At 40.7% G+C, this 18,262-nt stretch overlaps 2 protein-coding genes and 1 long non-coding RNA gene across 5 annotated transcripts; 2 read left to right on the top strand and 1 right to left on the bottom strand.

Annotated features, from left to right (window-relative positions):
• The first annotated feature begins 121 nt into the window (after positions 1–121).
• tfe3b (transcription factor binding to IGHM enhancer 3b) lies at positions 122–9,158 on the top strand. The gene is made up of 9 exons (XM_086198517.1): positions 122–259; positions 2,870–3,095; positions 3,179–3,403; positions 3,824–3,919; positions 4,693–4,804; positions 4,893–4,949; positions 5,375–5,450; positions 5,605–5,752; positions 6,640–9,158. Exons 2-9 carry the CDS (start codon positions 2,904–2,906, stop codon positions 7,102–7,104), a joined length of 1,371 nt encoding a protein of 456 aa, XP_086054643.1. The 5' UTR covers positions 122–259; positions 2,870–2,903; the 3' UTR covers positions 7,105–9,158.
• A 347-nt stretch (positions 9,159–9,505) lies between these two features.
• LOC147267586 (uncharacterized) lies at positions 9,506–10,935 on the bottom strand. The gene is made up of 3 exons (XR_015112049.1): positions 10,821–10,935; positions 9,959–10,127; positions 9,506–9,749 (listed from the first exon to the last, which is right to left on the bottom strand). It is a non-coding gene; the product is annotated as an uncharacterized LOC147267586 (long non-coding RNA).
• Positions 10,936–11,349: 414 nt separating this feature from the next.
• Positions 11,350–18,084, top strand: cxxc1b (CXXC finger protein 1b). Of its 3 annotated transcripts, none has more exons than XM_086198550.1 (14): positions 11,350–11,548; positions 12,299–12,414; positions 12,492–12,592; positions 12,687–12,826; positions 13,129–13,290; positions 13,547–13,693; positions 13,806–13,913; positions 13,999–14,177; positions 16,625–16,832; positions 16,922–17,032; positions 17,148–17,197; positions 17,271–17,367; positions 17,443–17,595; positions 17,698–18,084. In XM_086198550.1, the coding sequence occupies exons 1-14, from the start codon at positions 11,546–11,548 to the stop codon at positions 17,842–17,844; spliced, it is 1,722 nt and encodes a 573-aa protein (XP_086054676.1). In that variant the 5' UTR covers positions 11,350–11,545; the 3' UTR covers positions 17,845–18,084. The 3 variants fall into 3 exon arrangements, with proteins under 3 accessions (XP_086054676.1, XP_086054677.1, XP_086054675.1); XM_086198551.1 differs by having other exon boundaries at positions 11,351–11,548; positions 13,135–13,290; XM_086198549.1 differs by having other exon boundaries at positions 11,351–11,548; positions 13,123–13,290.
• Positions 18,085–18,262: the final 178 nt, after the last annotated feature.

Raw genomic sequence — 18,262 nt, 5'->3', positions numbered from 1 at the left:
ACTCTGTTTTAATCAATTCTCTGTCTAATGGGAAATGCAGAAACCCACGCGATCCCCGTGGTAACCCTCCCTGTGTCATCAGGTTCCGGGTGAAACGCGGCAGATGACCTCAGCGCGTCGGCCCGTGGTGGAGGTAAACAACGCTGTGTAGCGCCATGGCTAACGGTTGTTGAGGGGGTTTCAGTTAACCTGAAAATGGCAGGAAAAACAGGATTTCCGGGATTTATGACTGATCGAACTGCGTAATTTTATCGCTACAGTACGTTCAAACTTCAACCCCCAAAAAATATCAAGTTGATCAACTTTGCATGAATGTTAGCTTATTTAGTAATACACGAGTGTACGCTAGTTAGCAAGCTAAGCTGTAACTTCCTATTTTACTATGACTGTACCGTTTGGTACCACTGCGACACTTCCACTTCAACACAAAAAATATATTGTCTTTCACAAGCCGCTGATATTATTTGAGTTTTTGCTGTTTGAATTATAAGTTAACAGTGCTGTGTTACACTGCATGTGGAGGCGGGCCTGGCAGGCAGCGAGCTGTCAACGGTATTACATGAAGGACGCTATTTTTTATGTAGCTCGTTCAAAATAGAGGCTACAATAAATTGTTTAATTAGTCAAATAGTTACTGTACAAAGAAGTCTTTTGAAAAAATAAATTTTACACGAAGTTAATCGGCAGTTATACGTGTGGCCCTAACAACAACTGCTAGTATTGGCTATTGATGGCGAGTCGACAGTTCTCGTGTTCGCTGTCACATAACCGACCCGTAAATTTACGCCTGCTGTAGACACATATTGGTCGCAATACTGTCTTCAACAGTGTTTGTGTTGACACATTCTCTGTATAATGGGGTTAAAACCCAAGGCAAAGTCTAAAGCTTGAGCGTGTACACAGAGTAACTCCTGAAGCAGTAAGTCAAGGTAATATACTGCTGAGGATGAATGCGGTTAATTTCGATAGATTCGATTGCAAGACTTATAAAGTTGGTGAACGACCAGGTAAATATCAAACTCTGATAGTTGATAGAGTGATTCAAGAAAAAAACAAATATTCCCAAGTTTGTGTGTCAAATCTGATGGTTCCTGCTTTATGAGAGGGAAACTTGATATTGTTGATTGTGCTGAGAGTTTGGTCCTTTTTATATACCAGATCGGAAGTTTAACCAAGAAAAGGATCTACAGAATAAGAGAAGAGATTTGATCAATCTTTACAATTTCATAGAGAACATTTTTGAACAAAGGGAGATCAAATCATGACACATGAGACTGGATAGAGCAGACATTAGTTGCAGTATTTAGAAAAAACCCTTATGACTGATTTAAATTGGTGTAATATGAATTAACATAATTTTAATATAAGGGAATCCTACTACTTTAAAATTTTCATTAAAAAAATCCATTCATATCTTTATGGGGATCTTTATCCGATCAAGAGGTTTGTCAAGTCTGAAGCATCTGATGTGAAGCAGCACCAATATTGAATTCGGAATGGTATTTTGAGCAAAAATTAGACTGTAACATAGATTGCACCTTTCAGCGACTGGACATTTTTGATTGCGATTTTGATTAATTGAATCTGAATCATATTGGAAATTCTACTGGTTTGATCTGCTTGGTTTTTAAAATGAAAGGTCAGTACTGTTTGGAAGTCTTGTTTCAGAACCATGGATCAAACAATCAGAAGCGAGATGGTTTTCTGTTGAAAGTGAGATTGCCAGGGCTGAAGCAAAGCACCTTTGTCTTATTTAACAAAGTCAGACCTGGGAAATGGAAGTCTATTGTAGATATGTGAGAACTGATGTTGGTCCTGATGTGACCACTTGAATGAATTTCCCCTGCATTGTTAGGAAGATATTTCTTTGACCAATAGCATTGGATGAAGCATCAGTAAGTTGTAGTTGGGGACAAGTCAATCATGTCAAAAAATTTAGTTTGACAGTAAATTAGCATAAGATGATCATTAGAGAGTCTTTTGTGACACCGATATAATGACATAAGAGTGCAAGGATCCTGCTTCAACGAGTAATTCATTTTTAATTTCTTAAGACTACTTTCTTAAGAATTAGAAAAATATTAAAATAATAGTGATATATTCCAAATAAACAACACAAAATAAACCGCAAATGATTTTGGTGATCCTGTGTAAACAAACAGATGTAAACACATAGGGTAGCATATTGAGGTTAATTACTGACTTTCTTTTTATTTCATTATAAGTCAATATAGTAATTATTTTGACAGACCTACAAAATACATACATAATTGTTAACAAAGCTTCAAGTGCTAAGTAGTAAACATGAACCTGTGCCAGTCTAACTATGGTCAGTTCAGCTAATGCTTGATTAGACTAATGTTAAAAATTTAAACAGAAGGTGAATTCTACAGGTCTTCCATATCTAAATAGTCAGATGTGTTGTTACTTCAGTTAAGAGTGGCTAATGTAGCACCTTGTGGTCAGGGGGCTTCTTCACTGTTGATTGTCTCATATATCTTAGCAGCGTTTATAGCAACAGGAAAAGCCGTCAGTCACCCTGATGATGAATGCATCTCTATTAACAGTGATGACAAGTACCTGATTACCTGTTTATCTAGATGACATCTTAAGAGCTGATAAAAAATACATGAAATGCAAGAAGTAAAATCTGTGATTTGCCACCTGTCACTAGAATAATGTACAATTCTACAATTTCATTTAGCAGACGCTTTTGTCCAAAGCGACGTACAACACAAGCAAGAATGAAGAATGTAGCAATGATTTTGCTCTTGTGTTCAGACAACATGTGTTATAGTTTGGTGGACCCCAGCTATGCAACTTCTTAATACAATGTTGCCTTCTATATAGCTCTTTTTTTCTTTTTCAGCTCCATCCCTAGACCAGGGACGCTCTTTTCAGCCATGTCGTCACGTGTGTTGCTCCGGCAGCAGCTGATGCGAGAACAAGCTCAGGAGCAGGAAAGACGTGAGGCACAGCAGCAGGCCTCTGCCTCTCAGCTTCGGGTCAATGACTCCACTCCAGCCATCTCCGTCACACTGCCTCCAAATGCTGCCCGCCCACCTCCAGCACAGGTGCCTGTGGAGGTGCTGAAAGTAAGACGTCTCTTATTTTTCTGATTCAGTGGAGTGGCTTTTCATCAGACCCAAAGTCCATTAAAACCTGTGTAAATTATCAGGTGCAGACCCACCTGGAGAACCCCACCAAGTACCACATCCAGCAGGCACAAAGACAGCAGGTGAAGCAGTACCTCTCTACTACCCTTGGTAACAAGGCCATAACTCAGACCCTGGGGGTGTCTCCTGCACCGCAATGCAGCTCTGCCCCTGAAGTCGCCCCAACCGCCAGCAGTGCTCCTAACAGTCCTATGGCCCTGCTTAATATCGGATCCAATAAGGAGGAAGTAAGCTGAAATCAGATTTTTAACAGTAGTTTGACTTGTGCATGTATTTCAGTTTGCTGACGCTGCAGATTACACAACCTTGGAAAGAGCTGGGTTCCTGCTAATTTACAGTGAATTTTTTGAGAAGTTAGAAATCTTTTGCTCACTTCTTACTTAATTACTTTCTGTTTGTTCTGCAGTGATGTGTGTTAAGGTCCCACTGTGATGGTGCATACCTTTTGTCATCGTATTCTTGTCGGCCTGGTGTCGCAATATGATGTTAAATTCTGCACCTGTGTTTTGACTGTGCCACAACCTCCCCTGCACACGCCTTGGCCTTTGAAATGCAGCTTCTTTTGAACCGTCTGATTTAAATGTTGAAAGCTGTCACTAACAACTTTTATTCAACTGTTGGTCTTAACTCTCTTGTACTTTATTTAGATTGACGATGTAATCGACGACATCATTAGTCTTGAATCCAGCTTCAATGATGACATCATTACGTTGATTGACTCAGGTCTTCAGTTGCCTAGCACGGTAAGAGGAACAGGGAATATGTGGGAAATGTGAATACCTCCTTTCTAATATTTCCTCTGGAGTTTTGGTCAGTCGCACGCCACCAGAGTTATAGTTGGAGCGCAAAGTTTTCATACCCCCCCCCTTTTTTTTCTCTGAAAGGGTTGTCTCCTTTTTGCGCAGAATTCAGAATCAGGAGTCAATATATACTTTTAGCACTCACTTACCATTTGCCACAAAAGTGCTGCTTGGGCGGGGTGAATTATCAGGATACAAGTTAGGAGGAAGTGAGACAAAGAGGCTTGCGCACATGAAAAAGTATATTGTGAAGCTGCAAGTTTCACAGAAAGTAAAGGACTCACCATAGTTTTGCTTGGAAGCAAAAAATGAGGATTATGGTCATGCTGTTGGAGGAAAAGAAAGACAAGCGCTCTGAGGTAAATGTACGTTGTGATTTTGAAATGGCCCTTTTGTTATATTTTGCTTTATATTTTAGATATATGTATTGAGCTGCTGTGAAGCTACATGTAAGCCATGAGACCTGTTTTGAGGTTAGCTTTGAGTGACCTGTTAGGACTCCAGCAGGTTACAGTTTTAGATGATGAATGTGTATCTGCATTGTCTTTTTGCTCTTGTGCAACATGCCACAGCATCTAGCTTTGATTCTGTTTCACATAACTGGTTGTTATAGGCTTGTACACAGGGATGGAAAAAAAAGACTTTTTGCTTTATTGGAGGGTATATTTTTGGAGGGTATGTATGGCATCTATTTAAACTCGTCATGTTGCCTGTAGCTCCCAGGAAATCTGTTGGACGTGTACCGCAGTCCTGGAATGGCAGCACCTACTCTCACTGTCAGCAACTCCTGCCCTGCTGATCTTCCAAAAATTAAAAGGGAAATTACTGGTACAGTTAACATTTATATGTTTTTGATTAATTTAACACTATTCAACAGAACCATTAGTCATAAGTGGTGTGTGTGTCTCTGTCTCAGATGCAGATGCCAAAGCTTTACTGAAGGAACGGCAGAAAAAAGACAACCATAACCTCAGTAAGTCAAGCTTTATTTCAGACCATTTCTAGAACTTGTGCGCTTGCTGTAACATCTACACATATCCTTGTATAACAAGTCATGTCCATTGTGAAATCTTGAGATAAACCACAGAAACAACGGTTATGTTAAACGGTTGGGATTAATTTTAGACCTTGATTTAGTCCTACAGACAGGAAGCAAAGCATGATGGCCTTTTGTAAGTCCTTGCTACCAAAACACATACTCTGGCTTCTTACAATCATCACTCACCCAGGCTTGCAAAGTAATGTTGAATGAGGTACACAGTAGATGTCTGGGCCAAGCAATTAAAAATAGCAATCAATCTGTGTTTCCTGTCTGTGAGACTAGATTGAGAACTTTAAAAAAGTCTGATGCATTTGTGAATGAGGCCCAATATTCTCACTATTTGCCTGATCATTTAGTTGAGAGGAGGCGGAGATTCAACATCAATGACCGTATAAAGGAACTTGGTACTCTCATCCCAAAGTCCAGTGACCCGTAAGTGATATTTCAAGGATCATTTTAGTGGAAAAATATGAGGTAGTATGTGAGTTTCAGAGTCAGTTTTCTGTCATGAAAAATGTCCTCATGTCTTCTGTCCCTCTCTTCCATGATTCCTCTGCAATATTTGCTCCTGTTGTTATGGTGATAGAGAGATGCGCTGGAATAAAGGCACCATTCTGAAGGCCTCTGTAGACTACATCCGGAAGCTCCAGAAAGAGCAGCAGAGAGCCAAGGACATCGAGCTGCGGCAGAAGAAGCTGGAGCAAGCAAACCACAGTTTAATGATGCGCATCCAGGTTAGTCTTTGTTGGGCAGTCATGTTAGAATGGGACATCTGATTTCGATCAACTGAAATGTCAGCTATAATCAGCACTGATAGTGTGTGTGATCAGTGAGACCCTGACAAATTTATATTTCTTGCTCTCGCAACACACATCTGATGAAAGGGTGTATGAGGAGGTGATGGAAATTTTCTCATTCAGCGATGTAAGTCTCTGTGGACCATAAAAATAGCACAATTTTTTTATTGAAAGAAAACATCAGCCAGTCCACAACAAACACTGTTGTTAAATGTCCCCTTGCTTGTCCTGCACCATCATGTTTTAATGCCGAGGAGGAAAGATGCTTCGTGCTGCTATTCCCAATTTCATACTGTTGACAATGCTAAAATGTCCATCCATCCATCCATTTTCTTCCGCTTATTCTGTTAAGGGTTGCGGGGGGGCTGGAGCCTATCTCAGCTGCCTTCGGGTGAGAGGCGGGGTTCACCCTGGACAGGTCACCAGTCCATCGCAGAGCCAACACATAGAGACAGACAACCATTCACACTCACATTCATACCTACAGTCAATTTAGAGTATCAATCAGCCTCGTCCCCTCTTGATGTCTTTGGACTGTGGGAGGAAAGTGGAGTACTCGGAGAGAACCCATGTAGGCACAGGGAGAACAAGCACACAGAAAGATCCCGCACCCGAGCCGGGACTCAAACTCAGAACCTTCTTCCTGTGAGGCGACAGTGCTAAGCACAGCACCACTGTGCCACCCTGCTAAAATGTCTTGGAAGTATATTTTGTTGTTAGAAATGGCCAGTCAGAGGCAAAGCCCACACAGACTGTGTTCTTAAACGTTACCATATTGTCTGTCTCTCTAAGACATTTGAATGAATTTCTGATTTTCTTTTCAGGAATTGGAAATGCAAGCACGTGTTCATGGCCTCTCTGCCACCACCCCCATCTCATCTAGTATGAGCTCAGATCCCTCCCTGCTCCAGCAGCAGCCACTCTCACAGAGCGGCCAGCCCCTTCCTCCCTCTGCAGATGCAACGTCCTCCCATAACCTCCATAGTCTGGGTGTGGCGACCATTGGACAGCCTCTGCCGGCCTCCTTTCTGTCACCGCCCTCCTCTGACTCACCTGCTGGAGTCACCATCAGCAGCCCTTTAGATCTTGGCAGTCTAAGCTTTGCAGAACTGGATGACACTTCCGCATCAGCACTCTACCCTGATGTAGGCTTGGGAGACATTCTCATGGATGACGGTTGCACCCTGTCTCCAGAGACGATGGGGGAGCCATTGTTCTCTCCATTGTCACCAGGTGCTTCAAAAACCAGTAGTCGCAGGAGCAGTCTTGACATGGACGAGGATTTGTGATGAGCTCGGAGTGGCAATAACACATCCACAGAGACTGTCGGTGGGGGGTGGGAAGCTGCAGTTTGTCCTCTTTAAGGGCCTAGTTCATGAAAAATTATAATGCACAAATTGATCTTTCACAGTACAGGACTTATTGTGGTCTTCAGTTTAGTCTTACAAACAGGGAAACAAGCCCAATTGCTATCTATAACTCTTTGCTCCTGACATCTAATTGTCTTGTAGTCAGTAACCTGACATTAATGTTACAAGAGGTACACAAAGGCTTTGCTTCCTGTCTGTAGGACTGATTGAGGGCTAAATTAAGTCAAATACCGTGTAAGAATACTTCATAAGCAAGGCCCAAAGAGTTAATCGATACACAAGACTGCAGAATTGAACAAAAGTAGCTAACATGTAAAGTCAAACTAACCTGATGTTTTTTTGCCATACAGTCCTAATTGTTTTTATTCCTGTCTGAAGATAACGTTAAGTTCTGGGTTTATAAATGCAATCTTATTATTGAATGGAATATGTATCAAAGGGACTTAAATTCAGAAATCCTTAGCTTTTAAGATTTAAGAGTGATATAAATTTTGCTTGAATTTCTTACGTGCTCGTTTTTAGGGAAGAAAGCTGTGAGGTTGTTTTTTTTTCCTTTGCAATACTGGCATAACAAAGGATTAATGGATGCCGAGATGTATGTTCTGTTTTATTTTATTCAGATGACTGGAATCAGGGTTTGTTCATTGCATGGTCAATCTTGTTGGCTTGTCTCACCAGCAGCTAGTGAAGGGATCTTCGTCAACCGAATTGGCACATTGTGAAATACTTTCTTCATATTGTACATAAGAATACTTTATTTTGAGCAATTTTCTTGCACCTTATTTTATTGCAGTCTATGCATTTTATGACAGCTTTTTGTCTCTTATGACTATTACACAGAGTTGACAGCTAATGCCCTGGTTTGCATGAAATTTACTAAAATCCTTTGCTGCTGCAGCTAGTTAGCCAAAGCAGGACTTCTTCCAGATTATCTACAGAATACAAATCAATGTTTTATTATTTTTTTAGTATATTTAGAGTCACTATGAGAAATGAAGATCAATGTGATCCTTTTACAACAGTACTGTAGTTCCTCAGCGATATTTTGATACAAGAATAATTGTTTCTCCTGGCTAATATCTGTGTTGTCAATTTGTCTACATTAACGTGATTTTGTTTTTTTGTTTGTTTTTTTTTAAATTTGCATTAATGCTCATCATTGCAGAACCATGGTTTGGCCATAGAGTGGGCATAAAAAGAATTGTTTTGTCATAATTTTGAGGCCACAAGTTATAATTTGTTCCAACAATTTTTTTATTTTTAGGTCACAATATTTAATTTGCATTAGAAAACATCGGAAGGGAACAAGTTATATTTGATGGCATCAAAATACACATTTCCTTTATCTCAATGCCTACATTTTTCCCCTCTCTATGATAACTCCAGGGCTCCATACACCATATTAAACCAACCACTATCCTCAGTTCTGTTATAATAAAGTGTTTGTTTTGTGAAACCTGCAATACTATCATTAATAGTCATCAACTTAACAAAGGCATTTAAGTTGTCTGATGCTCTTTATGTACAGTGAATGAATGTGTTTGGGAAGTACCTGCTTATGTGTGGTGTTTTTTTAAAACACTGATATAATGTGTTTGCATATTCTGCTTTCTTTTCTTGAAAAGGTCATTCATATAATTTCAATTTTTGAACTGTGACATAAGATTAACTGAAGCGGAGAACAGTTCTGAGTGATAATATTGTGTAATTTATTAAGTAGCAAAAGTTGGGTTTTTTTTGTTTTTTTTTAGCTAAAAGCAAATACAGTCAATAGTTCAGTGCAGCAAACTCTGGTTTTAATTCCATAAGATTAATTGGTCAGCCTTTTCAGCAAATATTTGACTGCTTCCCACAATATTAACCCCCATCTGTGTCTCCATGACTATGAACATGGACTATTGCTACCCAATGTACTACAGGGTCTGATAAGTTGACTTTCAACAACAAATAAATGATTTCCATGGGTTTGCCTCTGACTATTAGTGGTAAAGCATTTGAGAGACTTCCATGGCCAGGTCCAGGGACTCTTCAGTCGTGAGTTGGAAATTACAGTTGCACAAAAAGCAGCAGATGTCCAGTCACCCAGAGTGGTGGGTGAGGACGAGCTGCAGGGTGGTGGACTCACAGCAAGACAGTGACGAGCACAAGGTATAAACACAATAGTTACATCCTCCGATGGAGTCCAGGAAACAGTCCAGTGGGAGGCAGAGGCATGATGAATAAGAGGAGGCACACCAATAGGATTGATGCACAGGGGCCTGGGGTAAGGACACAGAGGCCAAGTAAAGAGGAGACAGCTTTAACTGAAGAAAAATGTTACTAGAAGAGGGTGTGGTGGCCTTACCATCATTATCTGATAGTTCAGCACCATTGACTTGTGGTTTGGAGATTTTCTTGACTCCTGCAAGGTGGGTGAATGACTGACTCACTTCACAGGCTGGGGCATCCTCTGTGACAGCAAGGCCAGCAGAGGCAGTGGCTGGTGATTCTCCACAGAACAGGAACCACACATGGATACTGCAAGGTCCACTCCTCCCTCCTAAATTTTGTCTGATTTGGGGCTCCTGCATTAAACATAAAAAATCAACAAATAACATATCATGAAATCTGCTTTGTGAGGTTCTAGCCATGTTAATTGACAGCAAATATTGTTTTAAGATACTCCTCAGTGAAGGTCTCCTCGAAGCTAAAAACCAAAGATCCTGAGGCAAGATGACCTACATGCCATGGTTTTATTTTGCAACTCATCACTTAAGATTAAATGTGGGCTCACCTATTAGAGAGCAGCAGTGGAGCTCTCTGGTGACACTCAAACAGATGTTTGTGGGTCACAGAACATTGGTTTGTCTTCATGTTCATCGTCCATCTTTCATTCTTATCTGCAGAATCTGGTTTTGCATCCATCATAACATATGCTTAACGTATGTCATCTGGTCAAGTCTCTTGGAGGAAAACATAAAAAAAGACAATTCTGGTGCATAGAATGAGTGGTTGTTAATCTAAAAGCACATTTCAACAAATCTCTAAGCTATAGCCTAGAAAATAGAAATAAATGATAAGATTTGTTTATTCCTCCCTAGTCTGTATTAATTTCATTATAATATAACAAAACAGCATTAGTCTAAATCAGACACCATATCTGGGGCTAGGGTTTCATAGCTGTAAGTGATGAGAGGACATCTTGGAAAAAGCAGTCAAGTTTATCAATTTTAAGGGCCTGAGCCTGAAGGTACTTCAGGCAAAGACCCTTTTATATTTGTTAATCTTCTTTTTAGAAACATTTATACTGCAGATGCAAGTAAACTGATAGCTGTATGGGAATGTGTATATGATCTGGATTTTACTTTTCAATAAAATCTATGTTTCAACTAACTTAAGTGAAACAACATAATAATACAATAAGGTTGTGTGAATACTAATCTAATATAGTAGCGGTGGGTATAATGGGGGCTAAATATAAAAAAAATATTTGGACACTTACAGTTAATTCTCTAAATGAAAGAAATGGAAACAATCGTCTGATCATGCATATTAAGATATTTTAGGTGACTTCTCTCCATAATAAATTTGTAAATATCCTATATTATTTAACTATATATATTTACAGTTTTGAAGGAGACGAAGTATGTACTTACTTTCCATGGCATTTTTGGCTGGTCACTTACAGATATCATATCACACACGAGGAATGTTCTCCTTTGATGATACCTCATGAGGACTAATATCCATTCATCCATCCATTTTCTTACGCTTATCCTGTTGAGGGTCGCGGTTGGGGGGGCGGAGACTATACCATCGACTATTGGGCGAGAGGCAGGGCACACCCTGGACAGATCGGCAGTTCATAGGGAGTCCATATAGACAGACAACCACTCACACTCACAGTCATACCTATGGTCAATTTCAGTATCCAATTAGCCTAGTCCCCATTTGCATGTCTTTGGACTGTGGAAGGCACAGGGAGAACATACAAACTCCACACAGAAAGAGCTCATGCTTCTTCTGGCTGTAAGGCGACAGTGCACCACCTTGCCGCCCGGGGTCACTATCACTTATACCAAATCCAAGTCAGAGGCGGGAAATCATTACATAGCTCGTTCAACAGATGGCGATAGTGCAACGTTCTTTGTTTTGTTTTTTTTAACCAGCGAAGAAGAAATCTGACCAATGACGAATGAAGGATATTCTTTCTAAGAGCAACGAATTCTGTCGAGTGTGACCGATGTTATCTTCGTTTAAACGAGTCAGTGCAATTCAGCTAGCTAAGCAGGCTAGGAGCTTAGCTGTTTTTTCTGTAACATTTACTGCTTTTCCCCCCTTTTTCATCTGTTGAGCAACCACTGGATAAAAATCTCATATAATGGTAAGTAGAAAATGCTTCTGTTTGCAAACTTCAGATTTGGCAAACGTTGACGGAAGAAATTTTAATCGGAAAACTCCGGCCTAGGTTTATTTTGGTAATAGTAATGTGAATTCAGCAATACCCCTCAAAACTTTTATGGTCAATCGACGTTAAGTTATTGTTGAGACTCGTCTCTCTAGAACTATTAAAACTGAATCATAAATATCTTGAATTTAATCCCCCACTTCTTGTGCAGTTACGGTAAAATGACTTCAAAGCTAATTTAGCACAGTTGAATATGTAAACAAAGTTTCAGGAGTTAATGCTAATGAAGCTGCTAGGTTATCGTTGAGAGTTTATGATTTAGCTTAATATTTCCTTGTACGCATATTAAGTTACGCTTAGTGACATTACAAGCCTGAATCTAGCGTCAAGTAATGACAACACGGAAAGCTCAACGTCACTACTCTCAGATTAGCTGAATTTACCCATGAGAACTAAAACACATTGATTATGTTGCCACTGTTTAAGAAATAGCATTTGTCACAGTAATTACAATTCCTTCCCCCGTGTTACTCTGCCACAACAACCAGTTACCTGCAAAATAAAATTAGCTATTTACAGGTAAAATATATTCTATCACATTCTTGATTCATTGTGCTCACCCTTGGAAGTGACAATTCGAAGTGGCAGCTCATTGTCTTTGCAGTATTTTTGTTCTGTATAGTACTGTATGTGGTTTCGCGAGTTATGTTTAACTTTGCCTTTCAGGACAGTGAAATGTCTGATGGGGACCCTGTACCTGGGCCTGAAACCAGCAGCATAGATGGAGAGAATGCCCCGCTTTATTGTATCTGCCGCAAACCAGACATAAATTGCTTCATGATGTAAGTTCATACAACAGGGTCTGATGAAGTTCATCAGTTACTGCTCTTAAATTACCTTTTGCATTTTCTTCTCCCAGTGGCTGTGACAACTGCAATGAATGGTTCCATGGCAACTGCATTAACATTACTGAAAAAATGGCGAAGGCAATACGAGAATGGTACTGCATGAGATGCAGAGGTGACAATACATTTCTTATCAAAGCATACAAAGTGTCATGCTTGATGTGAAACATTGCAGAAAGACATTCTTGTTTTAATACTTGCTTTGCCAGATAAAAACCCGTCATTGGAAATAAAGTATAGGAAAGAGAAGAAAAACAGGGAAAGGGACCCAGAGTCTGATAGGGGGGAAAGACAATACAGCACCCCGAGTACACCAGACTACAGGAGTGAAAGACGACGTGGGTCAAAAGTAAGTTGTGTTTCACACTAAAATCTGTTTGACAGAATTACTGAAGACAACAATAAGTTACTCACAAGGGTGTTATATCAAACTATATTTAATTAAAAGGTTGATGTGTAGCCATCTTTACTACCTTAAAGAAATCACTGAAGGCTCATTATATGAATTAATAGCATTGCTATTCAATAAGTTCTCACTCAGTTGTAATTTTTTATGTTAATTCATTGAACCTTAGGCTGAAATGTTATTTTATTATTTCAAATAATACTTCCCCAGGTTTTAATGTCTTTCATTATCCATTACTGAATTTGTATCAGGTGAAGCGTTCTGTACGCATGTGTGGGGAATGCGAGCCCTGCAGACGGACGGAGGACTGTGCCCAGTGTGACTTCTGCAAGGACATGAAGAAGTTTGGGGGACCCAATAAAATAAGACAGAAGTGCAGATTTAGGCAGTGTGAAGTCCGAGCAAGAGTAAGGGCCATCATCTTGTTTTAAATGTTAAAGTTATTCATTTTTGACTGATCTTGAACTTGTTTCCATAGGACCCCCACCATATATTCTAATAAACCAAGCATTTACTAAAAAGTGTTAAAGATGAAACAGATGTGTGGTACTGTATCAGAAGCATACAGCAGAGATGTTTTTTTTTTCCCCAACCCTTGAAGTCATGAGCACTGGGTGGTCATTAGAGTCCCCTTGTGACCTCTTATTCTCTTCTTTCATACAGAAAATGCTACGTGTGAAGGATGAGGAATTCTCTTTGCGAGAAAGGAGGGAGAATTCCTACCACAGACGGAGGCGATACTCTGAGGACTATGATAGCGAGGCGGATCTCTATCAGCAGTACAAGGCAGCTGGACTTGATGACAACATGGTAGCATCACTACTGTCCTCATATTGTTTTGATACTTTACCTGAATTCGGTTAGAGTTATATAATGAATAGTTTATATAGATGTTGAGCAGATGTGCTCTCTTTTCTCCTAGGCGTGGGCTAGTGATGATGATGAGGAGCCGCCTTTCAGTCCTGTCCTTAGAAAGAAAGCAGTGAAGGTGAAGCACGTGAAAAGACGAGAAAAGAAGTTTGACAAGAAAGTAGGATTTCTTTTTTTTTCCCAAATCATTTGCAGTGTCTTCTGGTTGGAAATGTAGGTAACTCACAAACATATATCGTTTTTAGAAGGAGTCACGGCGCCACAAGCAGAAACAGAAGCACAAGGACCGAAGCAGGCACAGCGAGAAAGGTGACATCCGGGATCATGGGGGGCTGCATCAGTGTCTTGGGCCCAATTGTGTTGAGGCTGCAAGAGCGACTTCCAAATACTGCTCCGAGGAGTGCGGCATGAAGTTGGCTGCCAAGTAAGAACTTGCTCTCATCCTTTTCATGTTACAACCACCAGTGTTGTATTTCAGATGTTTGATCAGAGCAAAATAAGCTAGATGTAAAATTCAGCAGAATTTCAACTCATTTGTGGCTCACTGGAGTTATCTAAAACTAATTAAAGTGAAGGTCATTGTTGAACACGTTGTGTCTGTTGACGGGTTAAAGCAATGATGAGTTGGAACACTATATCTAAAAACCTTTAAAGGCAGGTGCTGGTCTGAAAAGAATGCAACGGAAAAAAGAGCTGCCCTTCAACCTGTTTTATCAGAACAAATAAGCATCATAAAGGTGCAATGTACATGTGTACTATTTCATTTTTTTAAGATTTTCCATTTTTGTTGTCTTATGCCTAATTTTCACTGGAGTCTGTAAATACACTTTGATGTCCATTTATTTCTTATGGAAACCTCTGCAAATCTACGATAGAATAGAATAGAATTCAACTTTATTGTCATTGCACATTTCACAAGTACAGAGCAACAAATTGCATTTGCATCCATCCAGAAGTGCTTAGCAAGTATAAATATGTTTTCAAATGTACACTTTAAATGTTGGATGTATTTACAGTAGTGCAGTGAGAGTTGACAGGTTTTAAGTTGGTTTACAGATATAAAGTGCAGGTAATTGTAAGTGGTGGTTCAGTAGTTGTGAGTGTGTGTGTTCAGTCCATTAGTGTTGATGTGTGTTTAGTCCATTAGTGTTGATGTGGTTCAGATGTCAGGAGGCAAGAGTTCAGGAGTGTGACAGCTGTGGGGTAGAAGCTGTTCCGGTACCTGCTGGTCTTAGTCTGGAGGCTCCTGTAGCGCCTCCCAGAGGGCAGGAGGGTGAAGAGTCCGTGTGCTGGGTGACTGGAGTCTTTGATGATCTTCCCAGCCCTTTTCAGACACTGCTTCCTGTAGATGTCCTCTATGGCAGGAAGTGGTGCTCCAGCGATGCGCTGGGCGGCTTTTACCACCCTCTACAAAGCCTTCCAGTCCAAGGCAGAGCAGGTCTCGTACCAGACTGTAATGCAGTTGGTCAGGATGCTCTCGATTGTGCAGCGGTAGAAGTTCACCAGGATGTCTGAGGACAGGTGGTTCTTCCTCAGAGTCCTCAGGAAGAAGAGGCGCTGGTAAGCCTTCTTGACCAGCTTGGAGCAACTGGTCGTCCAGGTGAGATCCTCGGGGATGTGGACTCCCAGGAACTTGAAGCTGTTCACACGTTCCACCGCCGTCCCCTTGATGTGGATGGGTGGATGTGGGTCAGCGTTCCTCCTGAAGTCCACAATGAGCTCCTTGGTCTTCTTTGTGTTGAGCAGCAGGTTGTTGGTGTCACACCACTCATGATTTGAGGTGTGCTAGCCACTTGAAGCACTTTGCGATGATGGGGGTGAGGGCTACTGGATGGTAGTCGCTGAGGATTGATGGATTAGAGTTTTTGGGTAGCAGGATGATGGAGGTGGACTTGAAGCAGATGGGTACCACAGCGCGTTAAGGTCAGGTTTGATATGTCCATCAGCACTCCTGCCAGCTTCCCAGAACATGCTCTGAGAACATGTCCAGGCTATCAGGGCCCGCAGCCTTGTGTACTTTAATCCTGCTCAGCACCAGTCCTACATCGGTGGGAGAGAGATTCAGTGGTTGGAGGTCTGTAGTCACATCTGCCTTGGTTGCCGTTGTTAGGTTCCCCCTCTCAAAAGGAGCATAAAAGTTGTTAAGCTCATTGAGGAGGGAGACATCAAAGAGGGCGGGGGAGGGGTTGGTAGTCCTGTAGTCTGTGATGATCTGGAGATGTTTGTATAGCCACTTTTTGGTGTAGTTTAAATCCAGTATTTGGTCTAAGTAATGAGCTGTTGTTTTAGATTCTGTATTGACATGGATTGTAACTAGCAAAAACAAGCAAACAGATAATTGCTAATTGTGCTGCATCTCTGAAGTGTCCCATGCAGGTATTCCACATGTCTAGATGTAAAAACACAGATACAAGCAGCCCATCTCCCCTGGCTCATCTGTAAGGGCATACGTATGTGGAAACAAGGTGTTACTGTTGAGTTGAAACATGTCAGAAATCTTATCAAAATTTTGTTTTTTAAACTAAAGATTTGGGTGAAAAATTTGGTTATTTATCCTCTAACCTCTTTGTCATCATGGATGTAGTGTCCCATAGTCTTTTGCTGCTGATTTGAAATCAAATGTGTGATTGCTTCAGAATGATAAGGTTGAAAATGGCCATTTCTAGAACTGTAAAAGGTCGTGAGAAATAAATACTTTCAAAAATTTTGAGAAGTCAGGGAAATTTGCTTCACAAACACCTGCATTTTGTAGTATATGTGGTTGAGTTAAGATGAAGAAAATCTCATCTGGTCAATATTGATTTATCTTAATACGCATATGTTGTATCAAGCCACATATACACTGGTAAATTTTTACATTAATTTCTACAGTCGAATCTACGAGATTCTCCCTCAGCGCATCCAGCAGTGGCAGCAGAGTCCCTGCATCGCTGAGGAGCATGGGAAGAAGCAGCTGGAGCGCATCCGTCGGGAACAACAGAATGCCCGGCTGCGTCTTACTGACATGGAGCGCCGTTTCCATGAATTAGAGGGCATCATTGCCAAAGCCAAGCAGCAGGCAGTGCAGCAGGACGAGGAGGTTAGGCAACAGCAGCTCACTGTTGGTTAATTCACAAGTCTCACTGTGGTTTCTTACTCACTCCTTCTGCTTTGGTTTGTGTTCTACAGGTGAATGAAGGTGATGGGGAAGACACCGACCTGCAGATCTTCTGTGTGTCCTGCAGCCATCCTGTCAACCCCAAAGTTGCTCTCAGACATATGGAGAGATGTTATGCAAAGGCAAGTATCTCTAAAATTAGAGTAAACTTATGGAAAAGAGATGAAAAAAATATATGTGTGTATATATATATATATACACATATAACATTTTTGTCAATATAAATTATCTTGACAGTACGAGAGCCAGACCTCCTTTGGTTCTATGTATCCTACGAGAATTGAAGGGTAAGAAAAAGGACTCATTGCAAAGAGGTTTCCAATTTTGTGGCTTTACTAATTCTTCCCCATTTCCCTACAGAGCAACCAGACTATTCTGTGATGTCTACAATCCCCAGAGCAAGACTTATTGCAAGAGGCTTCAGGTTTTGTGTCCAGAACATTCCAGAGATCCTAAGGTGGGAATCATCCAGAATTGCTTGAACTTAGGTTTTGTCTTGAGTTTGAGCATTTTCCACTCATGCGGTGTGCAGGTTCCAGTGGATGAGGTATGCGGATGTCCTTTGGTCAAGAATGTCTTTGAGCTGACTGGGGAGTACTGCAGAGTTTCCAAAAGGAAATGCAATCGACATTACAACTGGGAAAAACTCCGAAGGGCTGAAGTTGACTTGGAACGAGTCAGGGTGGTAAGTCTACTGTGGGTGACCTTTGATTTCTTGAAAGAACCTCCTGGTTTCAACTTAAAAAAAAGAGAACAATTCACCTGTTCTCTCATCCCCTCCTTGCAGTGGTACAAGCTGGACGAGCTTTTTGAACAGGAGCGTAACGTAAGGACTGCTATGACCAACAGAGCTGGCCTTCTTGCTCTAATGCTGCACCAAACTATTCAGCACGACCCCCTAACGACTGACCTCCGTAGCAACAAGGATAGATAGTCCATTTGTATCTGCTTTCTGGCCTGTTGATCACTGTCCATAACATGAGATGCATTTACCTGGTAGAATGATGGTCAATATTTTGACTGAACTGAGAGCTAATTTTCTATCAGAATATTAGTATGTTTAAGTCTCTGTATGATGATTAATTTTAAATGGTAAATGGATATATATTTTTCCTGGCTGTGGTGGATAAACCTGTGCTGTTTTTGGTATGAATATCCTTAATAAACTCATTTAACTCACTGCGGTGTTTGTAGTGTGTGATGTGTCAATAACACCATCGTTACTTTCTAGACTTTAGGCCTGTGTTGTGTGTGTGTGTGTGTGTGTGTGTGTGTGTGTGTTTGTGTGTGTATGTATATATGTATGTGTGTGTATGTATATAGATGTATAGATATATATATTTGTACACAAC

Source organism: Aulostomus chinensis, chromosome 3 (genome assembly GCF_037954235.1).
Source record: "Aulostomus chinensis isolate RoL2024-O1b breed Wild chromosome 3, RoL_Achi_v1.0, whole genome shotgun sequence".
NCBI lineage: Eukaryota > Metazoa > Chordata > Actinopteri > Syngnathiformes > Aulostomidae > Aulostomus > Aulostomus chinensis.
The sequence above is the reverse complement of the archived record's forward strand: the minus strand, read 5'-3'. Positions and strand labels throughout refer to the sequence as shown.